This window comes from Neomonachus schauinslandi, chromosome X (genome assembly GCF_002201575.2).
Source record: "Neomonachus schauinslandi chromosome X, ASM220157v2, whole genome shotgun sequence".
Lineage (NCBI taxonomy): Eukaryota > Metazoa > Chordata > Mammalia > Carnivora > Phocidae > Neomonachus > Neomonachus schauinslandi.
This window is the reverse complement of record NC_058419.1, coordinates 31,510,864-31,529,135: the sequence shown is the minus strand read 5'-3', so window position 1 is coordinate 31,529,135 and position 18,272 is coordinate 31,510,864. Positions and strand designations below refer to the sequence as shown.

The window sequence follows — 18,272 nt, the reverse complement described above, 5'->3', positions numbered from 1 at the left end:
TAGTGAGCTCTCTGTTACTGACAGTGATCAAGGAGAATGTGTATTAAACCATCTTTCAGAGGTGTCGCAGAAAGGATTCCTGCTTTAAAGGGGGGTTTGGATTCTCTAAATGACCTCTAAGGTCACCTTTATCTCTATGGTTTCCCATTAATGTATGTTAAGCTAGCCCTTCTGTAAGCTCAGACAATAGAAATTCCCAAGGACATGCCACCAAAGTTACACACTCCCACTAAACTGTTCTTAGGCGTTGTTTATGTTATTTCTCCACGTAATTTTGTTAGAGTGAGCATGTAGTAAAAACAAATTAAGCAGACAGAAATAAAAGTTTATGTATGTATGTAACTGTGAAAATAGCTACATATATTCTTTTCTAATTTGAGATGATCAATTTAAGAAGTATTTTGCCAAGTAAAAAATGACTTCTAAAACCACGAGGTTTTGTTGTAATCACTAAATTAGAAAAAAAGACAACCTTAGGGAATAGAAAATGTGTCAATTTTTTTTATTTATTTTTTTTATTTAAAGATTTTATTTATTTATTCATGAGAGACAGAGAGAGAGAGAGAGAGAAGCAGGCTCCCAAGGAGCAGGGAGCCCGATGTGGGACTCGATCCCAGGACCCTGGGATCATGACCTGAGCCGAAGGCAGATGCTTAACCATCTGAGCCACCCAGGCGCCCTTTTTTTTTTTTTTTAAAGAAAAAACGTGTCAATTTTTTAAAAATGCCTATTTTTATTCTCTTTTTTGAATCATTTTCTCTTTTTTGAAACAAGGGATACTTAGACAGTCTGCACAGTCTTTTCTCAGGAAATCTAGATACTGCATTTTAATGATACAATGATAGAAAACAACTGCTATAAAATACTGTGCTGTTGATATTTACTAAAACTCTATTTTACATATTAAACAAAATAACCGTAAACAGGAAGCTGACGGAAGGCAAGTGCATTCATTAGCTTAAGGGGCACAAGCCTAATTCACTAACACTCATTCTACACTCATTGTCTTTTTGCTTGAGAAAGGTAAAATTCGAAGGAAAACATCCCACCGTGTGTCTGACTTGCTAGAAAATTCACTGTTACATTGCACTGGTTAATTCCTACCCATTGTCTTCCTCTTTATTGCCACACCATTGTTATCAAAACTTACAGCTTGTGAAAAAAAGATAAAAGGATCGCTAATGCTAATCCTGTTCTATTTCAGCATGCTCTTAGAAACTAGCAATACATTAACCCTGTAACATTAGCCCGAAGGAACCATTTGCTGTTTTGAAACAATGGATACCAAAATACCAGAAAACCACTTAGATGTGACTGCCCTTTCAGCTTTATTAATTTAGGCAAAATGACAGGTTAATTTATATGGTTCACACCTGTCAGGAACGGAGTCTTTACTAATTCAGTTTACACTGACCAGGAGATCCTCCCTCAGGCTAAGGCTGAACTTCAACCTACTGTTGAACAGAGTGTAACGCAAATTCCACATGGATGGCACACCACCCTTCAAGGGTTCAAAACGGAAGCTGAAGGAGGACTCAATCTACTCAGTAAAGACTAAGCATTTGGTAACCAAGCTGCCTGAAGGCAAAGGATTTTTTTTCCTCCATCTTTTGTCTTTAAGGTACTCCCACTATTCCCGAATCATAGGATAACACAATTTGAAAAGCGCTTTATGCTATATAAGAGATGATTCTCCTGCATATCGTCATCAACATTGTCCTTATCATCAGTCTTGAATATATGGAGAGAGGCTGCACCTCTCATTCAAGCTTTAAACAAGCAGAAAGAAGGCAAACTTGGATTTGAAATCCACAAGGGGAAAATTGCCTTTCTGTTCAATGTTTGCAGTAAGTGAAAAGTTGTCTGTTGTACCTTTCACGGGAGGAGAAGCACTGCCCTACCTATAAGCATCAATAAAGGAGCTCCAGGGGCACCTGGGTGGCTCAGTCGTTAAGCATCTGCCTTTGGCTCAGGTCATGATCCCGGGGTCCCGGGATCGAGTCCCACATCGGGCTCCCTGCTCCGCGGGAAGCCTGCTTCTCCCTCTCCCACTCCCCCTGCTTGTGTTCCTGCTCTCGCTGTCTCTCTCTGTCAAATAAATAAAATCTTTAAAAAAAATAAAGGAGCTCCAGCTAGGTAGCACCTACACTGGGCTGAGAACAAGACCATAAGGAGCCCTTATATTTTTTCCATACTTGCTCAATTACCACAGCACATTTTTACTACAGCCCGAAAGATTTTTATTGAAATTTCGGTCTTTGAAAAATAGACCCAAATCTTCGATGAAAACCACGGAATGTGTTATTTGACAAATCACAATACATATTGATGAAACACTACAAACCAATACTGATGCGACTCAAGCAAACATACAAAAAAAGATGTTTCTCTTGTCAAGAATTCTATATTCCAGATAATATTGTGAAGGTTTAGATATAATTTTATAGATAAACTCTCAGATATCACAATTGACCAAAATGTCAGAATTAAACTATTCTATTTCAAGGCAAAGACTTAGACCCAAAGACACAAATAACCATTTAACCCAACAACTGTGAGAGCAAACACAATGTTACTTGACCCAGTTTTCTAACTTACTCCTTGTAATTTTTGAGAGTGAAAATCACACTCAACTTAAGTATCATTTTGTGTGCAGAAGTGTTGTGGAATATAAAGAAGCTCTGATGAGAACAACGTGTTACACATTATATTTTTATTTCTGGCCAAGTAAGACAATGAACTCCAATCTGAAACAGTAAAAAACTAAATGATATATTTAGACACCTGATTTAAATTCCCCAAGCTAGTCTTTCCCTGTGTATATTAACATGATATTTAAAACCCCGTATTAATTCATTTATAAAGAAAAATAAGTTAAGGCCAATTTAATAACTTGGCCTGTCACAATGTCAAAATGGTGTAACCTAATGCTAGGCCTTCAAATACATTTTCCCATTCTACCTCTGTGTACTACCAACAATCAACATCAACATGCAAGATCTGTGGTATTTTCCAGCTTCTACCATCTAAATCAATTCACTCATATCATCAGGTCAAAGCGGTGAGTACTTAAAAGGAGGAAAGTGATTCATTACAGATGCTGTATTAAGCTGTACCTGAGCCTATGGCTAGTATGAATACAATATACATTTTTTAACCATCTCTAAAAATTGAGCCACAATAGGAGCTACAGTTTGGATCCTCTGTATGGTAAAATATAGGAGGAATACCAGGCTCATTAGTAGCCATTATTAATTGTACCCTGCTGATTTCAAGTTTTGGGGTGTGTATGTTTTGTTGTTTTTACAATGAAGTTGCTTTTGGTAAATCTTTGCTCATTTCTCACCAGCTAGGATTCATAAAGTCAACAGGCACATCTCATTTTCTCAAATGATTTGAAGGAGCTCCATTAACGTGTCACCTCCATTAATTTGTGCTTTTGACAAATTCAGCTTTTGAGAAACAAATATAGCTGATCTTTTTTTTTTCCTTTCTTTTACAAATCTGACTTAAAATTTTAACTTTAGAGGAAAAGTCACACAAGTAAACAGATAAAATCACTTGAAGCATCTCTCAGGAAGAACATAAAAAATAATCTGAAAATGACATGATGACAGAATTTCACTCTGAAATGTCCTCATTTTCCAGCGCTTTCTAGGGAATTGCTTCATTTGGACCGAGAACACCAGCACACTTCCTCAGCAGCTGAAAGCCTTTCAAAGAACCAGACTAAGACACCACTGTGCTTCTGAACCTCATATAAAACAAAAACTAATAAAATGGCAACTCACCGGTTTTCTAAACACACAATTAACCTAAAGCAGGAAGAATTTTCCACAGCTTTCCTGCTGAAAAATATTTTAAAGGAAATACAGTTAAAATAGGCTTCTACTCCAAAAGCTTTTCTCGTACTAATATTTAAAAAGTTTTTTTTAAAAAAAAGGTCCAGCTTTCCCTTACACCTTCCCCTACCAAAAGGAAAAAAAAAAAAAAAAGGATCACAGACAATATTTTAAAAGAAGATTTAATTATATCTCCTGGATTTTGTTTCTAAGGCAACAGTTTGCAAGTTTAAAAACTCAGATTTTCAAAAATTCTAGTAAGACTTCCCAATATATTTTAGTATATATTTACTTAAAATAAATTTCTAAAACAGGCATTTGTAGAACACTTTTTTCAACTCCACATATGTACATAACTAATGAAAGAACTAGAACTTGCACAAATTTGAACTTACACTTCAGAACCGGAATTATAAAACTGGGAAAGATAGAACATCGAACTTATTAATATTCATACACAACTCAAGTGTAAAAGTCCTGGTTACAAGGCTCATTTTCTGATCCATGTGTTAACTCCGAACGTTTCCAATTCGTCCAAAAATTATAGAGAGCATTTCCCTATTTAACACCACACCAACATCAATCACCAGCAGTGTTTTGTGCCACTACACAAAAGAAGTCATCTTAAATATTTCAGATACACAAAAATTCGAAACAAAATCCACCCGTCGTGAAAGATTAATGTCTATCCTTAGGTAATTCCTTAGGTATACCTTTAGACTTGTACATTAGTAATCCGATGACCATTAAGCACGTTAAATAAAAATAAACATCAACTCCCAGGACAAGCAACCGAAGGTAAAATGTGGGCATGCCCATATATTTCATTATAAGCCAGCTTGCGGTTTTTACTCTTGTGGGTTTGGGGATGTGGCTGTTTGGGATTTTTTTTTTTTAACCCCCTTTTGCCACAAGGTTGATTCAAGAAAGAAACCCCACTTTAATATCCTATTTTCTCTCACTTACATGTATGCTGGAGAAAGTGGAGTTGACCTGGATGTTTTAAGCACAGGAACTGGGAATTTCCAGATAGCAGGAGAGCTCGTTTTCCATTTCAATGGCATGTTGTCACCACGGTACTACAATAACAGTAAGCGGCGTTTCCATAACAGACTACCGACTAGGACTTCCATTCCACACTGTCCCGACACACAGCAGCGGCTGCCGCGGAGAACAAGCAAGCGATCTGCCCGTGCCCTTAACACCGAAGCCTCCGATCTGTAAAATAGGGCTGCAAGGCACCTCCTTTAAATCCTCCTGTCCCCTAAAGCAATACGATGATCCTATCGTTCTAACTCAACAATAGTGCCACCTCGTTAGGAAAGCGTTGACTGCAGTATATATATATACATATATATATATATTTTAAGACTGCACCGTGCAGACCACACAATGCAGCTGTATTTCATAAAAAGCGGCTGGGGTTTTATTTTGTTGTTGTTGTCGTCGGTGTAAGCTGGCATTACCATTGTTCTACCTTAACAGGGATACTGCAGCGCTGTACACCTATTAACCTGATTTCTGACCAATGGTAGCAGGAAAAAAAAAAATAGATGGGTTTCATATGAAAATGAAACAACATACCTACTCAGAATACACTTGTCATCCTCTGAACATTCTTCTTTTGAGCTGCAACAATACAAATGGGATATAAACCTCAGCATAGCCTTAGGCCACAGCTAATAGAGATCAGTGACTAAATTCAGCAGCCCGCTTTCCTCCCGCACAAGCTCTGGCCACACAATAAAAGAATGCCATTATGGGAAAAGCCCGTTTAAAAAATGCCAGTCTCTCAGTTTTCCAGTTAGAAGAAGGCAAAATGTAAGAACAAGTATAAACTGCTGCAGAACTCTGCACGCTCTTCTAGCGGCTTCTGATTCAAGTTGCTCTCCTTTCCCTATTCTTATTTCCAAGCCGGGATGAGCAGAATCTCATCCATTTACAACATGCTGTGGTACCACGAATATCACTCTGTCTTCTGCAGCAGAGAAGTACAGAGTGGCGTGCTCTTAAGAGCAGTCCTCGGAGGGACGCTATCAACAATCTAATTCAATGCTGCCCTCCCCTTCTTCTCTCCCCCTTTCCCCTCCCGTTCGGCCCCCTCCCTCCTCCCCCACCCCCAAACAGCTCACAAATTGCCTAGAGGAGAGACCAATGCGGCTGGCCAAGCAGGTGTCCAGCAGGGACCATTCCAAAGCTCAGCGGCGGGTCCGGTAACCTCTAGGGGTTAGCGACTGTCAAGGAGATTGAAAAATTCAAGTTGCTGTCAAAGCCATGAAAGCAGCGGCAAATATACGGTTCATCCATATCATTTTAGAATACTGCCAGAAAACAGCCTTGTAAGTGCCCCGAAAGTGACTGGGTGTTGTAAGTTTCTGTTTTAAGCCCCAATCTCACACATTTTCTACACAATTCTAAGAAGTGAAAATAGGAGAGGCTGGTATTATGCTGAACTCTTTATTTATGGGCTGAAGCATTTCACCTCTGATATCGGCGAGTGGCCATCACTAAGCATCTACCTTCATAGCACCCTTCTACATCTGCCTAAAAACAGAATTACCTTGCCTTCACCAGTGCAAGCTTAGTAAAAGCAGACTGCCCTCGACACGGAAGCCACTACCTTTTAAAAAAAAAAGCACTGCAGTGACAAACAGCTCATATTTACTTTCAGGTCTGTATGCAAAAAATCAACTTGTGCTTCTAACTTGAGTAGGCTGGCTTTCAGATACTCCTTCCAAATCATTCCTAGTTTTTAAAAGACGGAGATTTAGTCCCTTAAGAGGTTTCTCATTTGTATTCAAAAAGCACAGATGAATGTTACCATAGGAAGCAACCACCTTCAAAAATTCCACAATATAGAACTTAATATACCAGAAATACAGTGTGAAATTAGCTCCAGGTAATCACAAATACCTTCCTGTGAGATACACGTCAATATTCAGGCAAAGAGTATTTTCCTATGAAAACCACCCATACATGTGGCAGTAAATACATACATACATCTATGGAGAGAAAGCTTATTTTGAAAGATTGACGAGTAACGCATAAACTTTATTAAACAGTAGGTAGTAACTCACAAATAATTTTTATTCAATCGACCATACACAAGCACCCCCCAAACCCCAGACAAGCAACTTAAAAAGTTAAATTATAATTCTCTTTTTTAGTACCCACACACAAAACTGTCTCATAAAAATCTTCAAAGGAATCAGAGAAAGGAGTATTTATCAATACCCTAATGAGCAAAAGACATTTAAAAGGTTAAAAAAAAAAGCACCACTAATACAAATAAACCATAGTCAATATTTTACACCAGAAGGCTTTATGTAATAACTCTTAATAGTTATGGAGCAAAAAGGTCCCAGGTACAACAATCAGCCTTGCCAACTTGTTGGAAACCCCCAGAATAAACACACACATACACACACACACACACACACACACACACACACTCTCTCTCTCTCTCATTAAGCAAGTTTGGAATGTCCCATTCCAAAAACGTGAAGCATTCTCAAACATTTCCAAATATAAAACATAAAACAGCTACAAATTAGCTGTATGTAGCAAGGAGGTGATATTTTAGAGAGGAAATTCAACCACTTTCCAGCTTATGAAAATATTACAAAGCAGTAATTGCAAATACAACTTCTGAGAACAAAGACCCCCAAACCTACGTAAAAACATGGTTAGTAAAGTGTTGCGAGCAGTTTATAAAGTCGACTCAAAATTTATGAGTGGGATATGGGGTAAATGTGGAGTTTTCGAGATTTCCCAGGGGGTAACCCCCACAAACAGGTGAATATCACTTCATTGCAAAGGTTCTCCAGTTATTATTCTTCGTGAGCAATCAATGTATTCAAAAAACCCACATAATCTTTGTCTAACTTCAGGCTCCAAGGAAATCAACCAGTAGCACCAAATCCTCTATGTCAACTGCCTGTCTAGGTTTCTCTTAGATTTAATGTTTACAACCTGTTTTGGGGGCCCTTGAACAACTGTCATATTTGCCCAAAGTGAAAAGAAAATAAGACTGCTTTCCCTCCACCCCACCCTCAGCACCGGTAAAGACCCCAAAACCCTAAATAAAAGCTTACATCCGATGATGACCATTTATTTCTATTCAGTTCTCCCCGCTTTAACAAATTGCTAGGAGTCATTTTTAATTATCTCTCACGAGCAAACAACTAATATGCCAAAGGTTTTAAAAATAATTCCTTTACGTAGAAATATGGTCCATGAAATCTACTTTACACTATTAATTTGCTTAACAACAATGCTCCTCATACATCGTTTAGAAATAAACTTCAGCCAGGTAAAATAACCCCAATTACAAATTAGCAGAGTCCAAATTAATCAGATTTTACTACCCTGACGGCGACTCTGGTAGCAAATATCGAGCGTAATTACCATTACATTCTGGACCTGAAAATGTTTTCACCTCCAGAGTGAAAGGGAGAAAATGATTAAATGTATATTTTAAATAGAATTTTATGCTGGGAAATGTCAAAAACCCTCGTTGACTTCATACGAAACACCGATTTCATTTACAGAACACTTGGTTCCTATTAGGGACCAATGCATAAAAAAGGACAGAAAGACAACAGACACAAAAACTCTTCGAAGCATTTGAGGAACATTAACTAATCACTTGAAAATACCTGTGAAATGCGTATTTCAGAGATGTCATAAACAAAGGACGATGCTGGGACTTGGCCAAGGCCACAAAAAGAGGCATCCCTGGCCAAATCTTACAATGCAGAATTCCCTGTTTCCCCACGTAGAAAGAGGAGATATTTTATAAAACTTTTAGAATTCTTACAACTCATCTTGCTCAGAACCCTCATTGTACCGATGAAAGAACTGAAGCCCAGAGATGTGAACTTGCCCAATGTCACCCAGCTAGCTAGCAGCAGGACTGGGACTAGGAACCAGGTTTCCATCTGCTAGCCCGGGACTCGCACTCTAGAATCCCTACTGTCCCTCCTTCTCGATGAGACCTTTCCTGAAGACGTGTGTTTCTCTGTGACGTGAACCACATTCTGTAAGTACCTCCATGTGTCTAAATAAACAAGAATTACCAAGAGCTATTTATTCCTCCAATGATACGTATGCTCAAAGACAGAAGTGGGAGACAAACACCAAAAATACAAAAGTGTGTGCAAAGACCCTTCACAAAATCTTCATTCCAGGAGGTGTTTAAGTATGATGAGGGAGAAAAAGGTAAATGAGAATTTAGCCAGTCATAGTATGGGAGAGAAGTGAAATATACAGCTAGGAGGGGGAATTTTTTTTCTAAACATAAATGTTTCTAAATAACTTTACAGAAAAATCGAACTCACTGGCTGACAGTGATGGTTCTTTCATCTCACCACCCCATGAAATGAACTGACTGATAATGTCACCCATCTGACCTCTGTCTCTCTCCATATTTTCATGATATTCCCTAAGAACTGACCTACCTTCTTGCAAGTTTTGGTGAATCCTGTGGTAGGTACAACTACAAACTAATAGCATTGACCACGGTTTGTGTGAGCAGGCACCGTATAATCTTCTCTTCGGTCCTGACAGTGTCTCCTCAGACTAATGTGGGCTATCCATGTTATTCATGTTGCCCAGACAAGACTATAGATCAGCCAAACTGTGTGCTCTGTTAAGTTCTACCAATCAGTAAGAGTATTTGGATGGTGACCAAGTAGGGCTGTTAAACCTTTTAAAGCACACAAAAACTTGACTTCTGCACAACAGAGCAAAATTCTTAATACATTCAGGGCTCCTTATTACAGAAAACAGAACTGTTCACATGAATGACTACATATACATGTGTGTGCGCGCGCGCCACATCTCCTTTATTTCTTTCAGGAAACTGAATATCAACGACATTAAAAAATTTTTACCAGATACTCAGATATGTAGCCTTGCTAAAATCAAAATGGAAAATCCCAGATGTCTCTCAAGACGACTACGCTGGAAAGTCATAATTTCATCTTTTATCAGTACCCTTCTCACATGTCAATTTCTTTTGCAGAGCCGGGTGGGTCCTTCCAGTCCCACAGAGGATTTACATCTCTTGACTATGTCTCGGATTAATACAGTACCTATCTCCTTCTTCACAACGCAAACAAGCGTGTACCTGCACAGTTGTGTTTGTGTACTTGTGGCAGGAGTGAAGCGAAGGGAAGCACTCTTTCCATCTCTAACATTTCCAAAAGAGAAGAAGGATACTGAGTTTTGCGGGGAGGAGGGATAGAACAGCAATAAGTGGGGCTGGTAGGCTGGCAAGCCAGGAAACAATAGGAAAAGGGACAAAAGGGGAAAACGGAAAGGAGATGGAAGGAGAATGAAGAGCCAAGAATGGGAGTGGTCCCAGTATGTGGCAACTTTTGTAATTGGGGGTCAGATGGATGAGGTTCTGGGGCTAAGACAGGAGTTGGGGTAGGAGAGCAAATCCAGAGGGACTGAGCAGGTGACAAGAAAGGTCCAACCGTTGGGGCACCAATGACCCACAGCTTCTGCCTACCCTTACTCTCTCACTACAGCTGAAAACAGGATTAGCACTGAATGAGAAATTTAGAAGTTCTTGCCTTTCCTGCTTTCGTTTCCTGGAGTAGCTACATTCTAGTAAAATCTGTAAGCTTTTTTTGTTCTTGGCTACCCCTGGGTGCCTCATTCGTATATGATTCCCAAATCCACATGCCCAAGTAAGTCTTTATACAACTCTGACATGCACAAACTAAATTAATCCTTAAGTAGTCCCATCTATTAAAAACTGCCTTAGGGGCACCTGGGTGTCTCAGTTGGTTAAGTGCCCAACTCTTGATTGTTCTCAGGGTCATGAGATTGAGCCCCACGTCGGGCTCCATGCTGGGTGTGGAGCCTGTTTAAGATTCTCTCTCTCTCCCTCTCCCTCTCCCCATGGGTAGCCACATTTTCTCTCTCTCAAAACAAAACGAAACACCTGCCTTAAACTCCAAACCAAAGTGTTTGTATGTGTTGGGAATGGTGGTGGTAGAAAAAAATGATTTTTAAATATATAATATTTGCATAGCTGATTTTGTATTACCATTGTCAAACTGTTTGAAAAAAGCAACTTAGAGAGGTAGTTTATCATCAAGTAGAGATAACGCATCTAGTGCTCCAGTAAGAGGCCATGCTTTAGCACACCCTGTGTTCCTGCCATGGGACTTCATATGGCCGAGACACCCTCCCCAAATTCCTGCTCCTCCTTCAAGAAGGAATCCCTGAATCTTTGTATCTTCCTAACTGAGCACCACCCCCAGCATACTGGAAGGCCCTCCATAAATATTTGTTGGTTAAACGGAAAGAGAAGTTTATAAGCAGTGGGGTGATTAAGCAAGAATTGGGTATCAAAGCCAGGATATATCCTGGAAGGATTTTTAAGTGTTACCAATTCTGCTATGACTAAAAAGCAGAGTACAGGTAAAAAGACTATTCATCTGCTAATTGGATAATTTTAGGCTATGAATTCCTTAAAATGAAAAAAAGTTAAATATACACATTATCTTGTTAAAAGTAAGTATATGTTGAAGAAAATCACCCAGAATATAAGCTTTTTGAAAATGAAATAAATGCATCACTTATAGTGATGGTGGATTGCTCTAATGAAAAATCCTTGCTCTCATCTCAAATAATGATAATATATCTGTTTAGTTATCTCTCAGCAAATTCCTAAGTATCTCCTTAAATTACCACAGGTAAATAAAACAGCCAAACCATCATTAGATTTTCTGATGTGTTTGTCCATTAAACCTGCAAACTTATCAAAATAAAAAGCCATTAAAAATGTACAGTGTTGGGGGGCCTGCCTGGCTCAGTTGGTAGAACATGCAACTCTTGATCTCGGAGTTGTGAGTTTGAACTCTATGTTGTGTGTAGAGATTACTTAAAAACAAAATCTTTAAAAAAACAAGCAAAAAGAATATGGCTCTCTGGCTAAAAAATATAATCATATAAAGCTTTTTATTTATTTATTTATTTTAAAGATTTTATTTATTTATTCATAAGAGACAGAGAGAGAGAGAGAGGCAGAAGGAGAAGCAGGCTCCCCACTGAGCAGGGAGCCTGACGCGGGACTCCATCCCAGAACCCTGGGATCATGACCTGAGCCGAAGGCAGATGCTTAACCATCTGAGCCACCCAGGCGCCCCATATAAAGCTTTTTAAATAGTTTTGCTACTTTCTTTTAATTTGGCATCACATAGAGAAGCAAAACCATAAAAGCTGCACGCAAAACGCTTATCTATGATGATTGAAAAACTTTTCAATAGTAAGCACATCATGTACCCAGTCTCAAAAGGCATGTCAATTAAGGAAAGGCAACATTTGCTATATTCTACATTGTTTCAGAAATAAATATACTTTTTATAAAACTCTGAGTTACGGAAAGACCTTCAGAATAATACATGACATTTTCCTCAACATTCTGATTAAAATTAATGAAATAATGCTACTACTTAAAAAAATGATATTTATTTCCTTTTATCCAAAGAGTTATTATAACATTCACATCTGTACCGTAAATGTTATAGCTAAAATGAGATCTAGAAGTAAACACTTCCATGGAAAGCTAATTCTAATGACTCACTAAGGTCATACAATACTACTTAAAATTTCCACGAAAAAGGGCCCTTTATATTCAATTGGTTTAACTTTATTTTTAGTACTTCCCAGGCCTAACTATTACAATTTTAAATTTCCTAGACATACATCTATAGAAACTACTGTTGACTAAAATAAAAGGCTGTAACCAGATATGAATGAGAAAATTACTTAAACTCCAGAGAAGACTCAACTTCGAACTTGAACCCTATGACCTGTTGCCATGACACGGGGCTCACCGGTTTTCCTAAAGGTGTGTAGTCATGGGATATGCCTCCTATGGTGGTATCCAAGAGATTTAGCAACCAGTTCAAACCTCTGTTTTCTAATTTTGAAATCCTTCTCATTTTCCAATTTGTAATTCTTCTCTTGGGTGATCTTAGGTTAGAAAGATTTTATTCTTAGTGAAAGAAAGGGGGTATAGAAACACACTGAAAGATAACAAATATATGCTGGTAAGTCTAAATTACAGAAGCTAGACGAAAAGTGTGCAATTTAAAATTGTTATGCTTTGGGGCGCCTGAGTGGCTCAGTTGGTTAAGCGTCCAACTCTTGATTTCAGCTTAGGTCATGAGATCTCAGAGTCGTGAGATTGAGCCCGGCATCAGGCTCCTCACTGGGCATGCAGCCTGCTTAAGATTCTCTTTCTCCTCCTCCCTCTGCCCTTCCCCCCACCCCACTCACACTCTCTCTAAAAATAAAATAAAATAGTTATGCCTCAAAAACTATTGAGCAATTCAGTGAAAATCCTATGATGTCAGACATCATTAATTCATGATATATAAAGTGTTCATGTGTTACGAACCAACCACAACACCGTTGTAAAGTTATGTCTAACTTCATTACGTGGATGCAATGGTTGTCCAGTGGGAGGCAATAATTTCTTTTCCTTGATCTCATGTTCTATTACTAACTAAAGTAAATGCAGTTTTGATATGAGGAAGTAAAAAACACACTTTATTTTCTAGGGGGTCCCTAGATTTAAGCTAGATGAAAATTTTATTTATTTATTTATTTATTTATTTAAGTTTATTTATTTAAGTAACCTCTACACCAATGTGGGGCTTGAACTCAGGACGCCATGATCAAGAATCGCATGCTCTTCATACTGAGCCAGCCAGGTGCCCCTTAAGCTAGATGCAACTTAAATTTGGGTTTCATGACTGCCTAAGTCTGTCTACTTCAATCAGTAAGTTCAGAACCACTTCATGTCTTCAAAATCAAATATATGTATTAAATAATCAGTTACTTCTCATGGAATTCTGAAGCTACATAATATTTAAGTGAACTATTATCTTCCCATTAGCTAGCATATATTTATTCATTCATTCCTTATTCAGCTTGATCTAAGCCACAGACACTGTTGAGCATTTTTATGAGTCTTCTACCACTAGGTCTGGACATGTTATTTAAATTCCTATCATGCTGTTCAGTCAGTAAACGAAAATATTTATGTTTGGGAATTTCCAGAATTACCAATTTTTGAGATTCTGATCTGTAAAGCACAGAGCAACATAACTTATATTCCAAAAAGGGTGAAGAGGCAGCAAGACTGAGCTTAAACTGATACTCTAAACATGGAACAAACATTAGCAAAATAATTAGGACCATGTTTTCACATCTGTCAACTAAAATGCATTTGTTTCAACTGAGGACTTCTTCCCATATTAGCATTACCGACAGTGCAAGACTGACTCCTTGAACTTCACAAATACCAAAATCAATCAACTCGCTATGCCTAGCCCAAAGCCTATAAAGAAGAGGTACATGCTGAATTAGTTCAATCGTCAACAAGTACTAAGAACTTAGGACTTTGCTAGATATTACAAGTATACAGAAGAACGCATGTTCCCTGGCCACAAATCTCTGGCAATCTAATCAGGCAGACTGCATATTCACATATGGAACATGAATGGGTAAGCATAAATATATTGCTACTGTAAAGCCTTGACAATCCAGAACCCTGGATAAGCCTAGTTTATTAGCCAATTTTTTTTTTTAAGATTTTTTAATTTATTTTTTAACAGAGAGAGAGACAGCGAGAGAGGGAACACAAGCAGGGAGAGTGGGAGAGGGAGAAGCAGGCTTCCTGCGGAGCAGGGAGCCTGATGTGGGGCTCGATCCCAGGACCCTGGGATCATGACCTGAGTCGAAGGCAGATGCTTAACGACTGAGCCACCCAGGCGCCCCAATTAGCCAATTTTTAAAAATTAACTTCAGGGGCGCCTGGGTGGCTCAGTCGGTGAAGCGTCTACCTTCGGCTCAGGTCACGATCCCGGGGTCCTGGGATCGAGCCCCAGCATCATCGGGCTCCCGGCTCGGTGGGAAGCCTGCTTCACCCTCTCCCACTCCCCCTGCTTATGTTCTCTCTCTCTGACAAATAAAATAAATGAATAAATAAATAAATAAATAAATAAATAAATAATTTCCAATTAAATTAAAACAAATCAAATTAAAACAACAGGAATGGGCTAACTCTTCAAATACCAAAACTTCCTTATTTTTCACCTTTTGATGGACATCTTTTGGCCCTTCACCGTCTTCAAGTCTAAACTGGACACAAGTCTTTTAAAAGTACTTCACAGACACCATAACTCGCAAGAACTCCTGTGATGACTCCTCGGGTGGGCCGGCAATCTGTCACTCCTCACCCTCGCCTGACTCCGGCCCCCATATATACTTGGACATGAAACACGGACGCTATGGAGAGAGAAGGGGCTCTTTTCTTTACACTTGGATACCTATACCAAGCGAGAAGCCCTATACCTTGAAGGCGGATAGTCTCACACGTTAGTGTGCCTAAGAATCATCTGGGGTGAATATTTTAAAGGTAGAAGTCTGGACGTGGGGCCTAGGATTTTAAACAAGGACTCCAGTTGATTTTCAGACCTGGTCTACTAAACTTGGAGAAACACTGCTTTAAAGTCAAGGTCGCTAACCCCCACTCAAGATAGCCCCAGCTGTGGCGAGACCGTTTTCTCTCTCAGTCGCCAGCCTTCCTCAACATATCAGCGCCGGCTGCCCACCACTCGTGGTCAGTCTGCACTGTCCAGGGCCATTATCTTGCCCTCCCACACTCTAGATCCTTCCAGGTCTGGGAGAGTCTGACAGCAAGGTCTCCAGCTGGCTGACAGAGAGGCACAGAGGCAGACCAACAGACATCTTCGAAGAGGGGAATTGTGAAACCCCAGCAATTAGGAAACAAAGGTGCTATCCATTGTATCGATTGTTCAATGCCAGGTAAAAGTTAAAGAAAACTTGTCTCCAGCTTTTCCGATGAGGAAGGATGGGGGAGAGGACAGAGGTAGGCACCCGTGGTCTGGTTGCAGATCTCCCACTAACTAGCTTTGTGGCAGCCCGTGTTAATCCTCCCTTATCTGTAAAATAGGGAAGATGCCCCCTTTCTTTGCCCGACTCACGGCAATATTCTGAAAGCCAACTGAACTTGGGTTTGAGAAAGCCCACTGGAAAATACAAAGCACAATACAAGGATGTATGGTATTTCTGTAACAGAATAATTTATCATTTTTTTCAGCTTAATAAACAAGCAACCTAGACATTATTGAAAGTTTCCTTGATGACTGAATGTCTTGTAGTATCTCAGGGTCTTTTCTGACGAAAGTAAATTCTCACTGACAAAAAAGGTAGAGGAAAATGCAGACCCTTGGACATACCCTGGAGTTGATTTTTTGAACATATCCTTGAAATCGGCTTGTTTTAAAGACAATTGCCTCCGTCTCCTGAAGTGGAGTGCAAAAAAAAAAAAAAAAAAAATCTGGTTAATGGTGGCTTTACTGGATTTAGTTCGGATTTTTCAAAGCATGCTCTGCAGATACTTTAGCTGTAAATTAATAAACCACGTTTCTAAATCCTGAGCAGCTAATACCACACAGAACAATTTTTAAACATGTAAATTAACTGTAAAACACTTGACAAGAAAGCCATAAGATTCTATTTGTTTTTAGACGCTCTCTTAATGTTTCAGAAAGTCTGGACTAAAGACTGATATGAAATACAACATCTATTGGCAGCTGATCAGAAAGACTAAACTAGCCAAATCTGGACAGAAGGAAACACTTTTCCAGTAAATATATATGCAGCCTTGGAATGCTTTGTCATCTTCTTGTTTTTGAAGCCTAAAAAGTTCAATTCTTTGCTGATAGACTGTTTTGCCATAAAAACCTGAAAGCAAATGACACACATTACAAGCTTTCAGGGAACAGATGGCTAATGTTCTCCTAGGTTCATTTACTACCAATTTTCTTATTTTCATACTGCTTGTAATTAATAAAAACATACAAATAGACGCAGTGTCTCCTAAGCGGGGGATTTTGTTTTGGTGAAGTTCTGCCATGTATCTCATCCCTTTGGGCTAATCTAAAAGACGATGGTGATGAAGAGACAGACTTCAGCCACTGCCTGAGGCAGGCAGCGTTCAAACTAGAGACTACCACAGGAGCACTGCGGTGAGCTGTCGCCAGTCAACTTTGTGGGGAAATGAAAGTACAGCGGCAGGTGCTGGAGGAGCTCTAAGCCCTAATTTAATGCATTTAACATTTGTGACATTTACGTTGCTTTTAGCTTACAGAAAGTGACCATTACTAAGCATTACACTTACCTAATTTTTGCTTCAAAATAAGCAGTTTGGCTCTTTTCTGGGTCATCCCACAAGCACCACTGCATTATTAAAGTCACAACTAAATCAAAGTCATAGCCTAATAGTATCTTTAGAAAGACCGTGGCAGAGACCTTACCCAAAATGGGATCCTCAGCCTAAGGACCTCTTATGCCAAAGGTAGGCAGCAAGTCTTTTATTTCTTTTTTAGGACGATGAATTCAAAACAGCATCTCTTTAATGGCAATACTGTTTCAAAGTCTACTTTTAAAACGCTACACACATCAAAATTGTTATTTTTGAATCAGAAAAAGCTACAATGGATTGAATTAATATCTGCCCCATTTTAGCATTAAACCTCACCACGCAAATAACAATTATATTATCTTTTTCCTTAAAAATGCAGGAAAGTATCTTTAAATACAGCTTATTTTATATTCCTATTAATATTCCTTTCCTTTGTGTATTTAAGAAGAATCTGGTGTGCCACCTTCTGGTAGCTCAGTGAAATTACGTATTGCTACACAAGTCCCTATTCTTTATTTTAACTTTTAAAAAATATATATATTTCTTAACCTGTATTACATTTAAGCTATATAGAGAAACACAGACACACATCTCTACCACACTCTGAAATACAGCAGGATTTCCTCAGTGATTTTTTTTTTAAATATCAAGCTTTATATATGCTTTCCTATGATTTTTGCATGGTTACCAATATGTCTCCTGAATTCTACAATACATATAAAATTGATTTTTGTACACCGCTTCACAGGCACATAGGAAAACAACAGGCTTGCTATTTTAATGAATAAGCAACAGCAGTAAATAAAGGAAAAGAAAGGTCTCTTACCAATAAGCCCATTTTTCTCTTAAGGTTTGAACTCTCATCATTTGTCATGTTCTTGTGGATCCCTCTCTCATCAAATTCTCTGGAGTTTTAAAGTTGAGAGCGGCGATGCACAGCTAGGCTCTCCTACATAGTAGCGCACCCTAGTGCATCTGCCTGGTATAGCACTTCAGTTGCAGCTCCCCAAAGCAGAAAACAGCCTTTATGTATTCAAAAACCCATCCACTGAACACCTTCCCTTGGTAGCAAATTGTAGCCAGCGTGGCGGAACTATTTCTATTTCTTATCTTAGGCGCGGATCAGATACAGAGATCAGAACCACATGAATCTTGCGCTTAGTTCCAGTTAA

The 18,272-nt window shown here is 38.9% G+C and overlaps 1 protein-coding gene across 4 annotated transcripts in view; it reads right to left on the bottom strand.

The window, feature by feature from the left end:
• KLHL13 (kelch like family member 13) overlaps positions 1-17,967 on the bottom strand; it is an 87,209-nt gene extending 69,242 nt beyond the window's left edge. For 2 of the 4 annotated variants that reach the window (XM_021686339.1, XM_044911752.1), the window contains exon 1: positions 5,427-5,506. In XM_021686339.1, coding sequence (XP_021542014.1) covers positions 5,427-5,506 — 80 coding nt within the window. Of the gene's footprint in view, positions 1-4,808; positions 4,907-5,426; positions 5,507-16,132; positions 16,199-17,926 lie in introns of those variants that run through there. The other 2 variants (XM_021686331.1, XM_021686326.1) reach the window with 2 other exon arrangements.
• Positions 17,968-18,272: the final 305 nt, after the last annotated feature.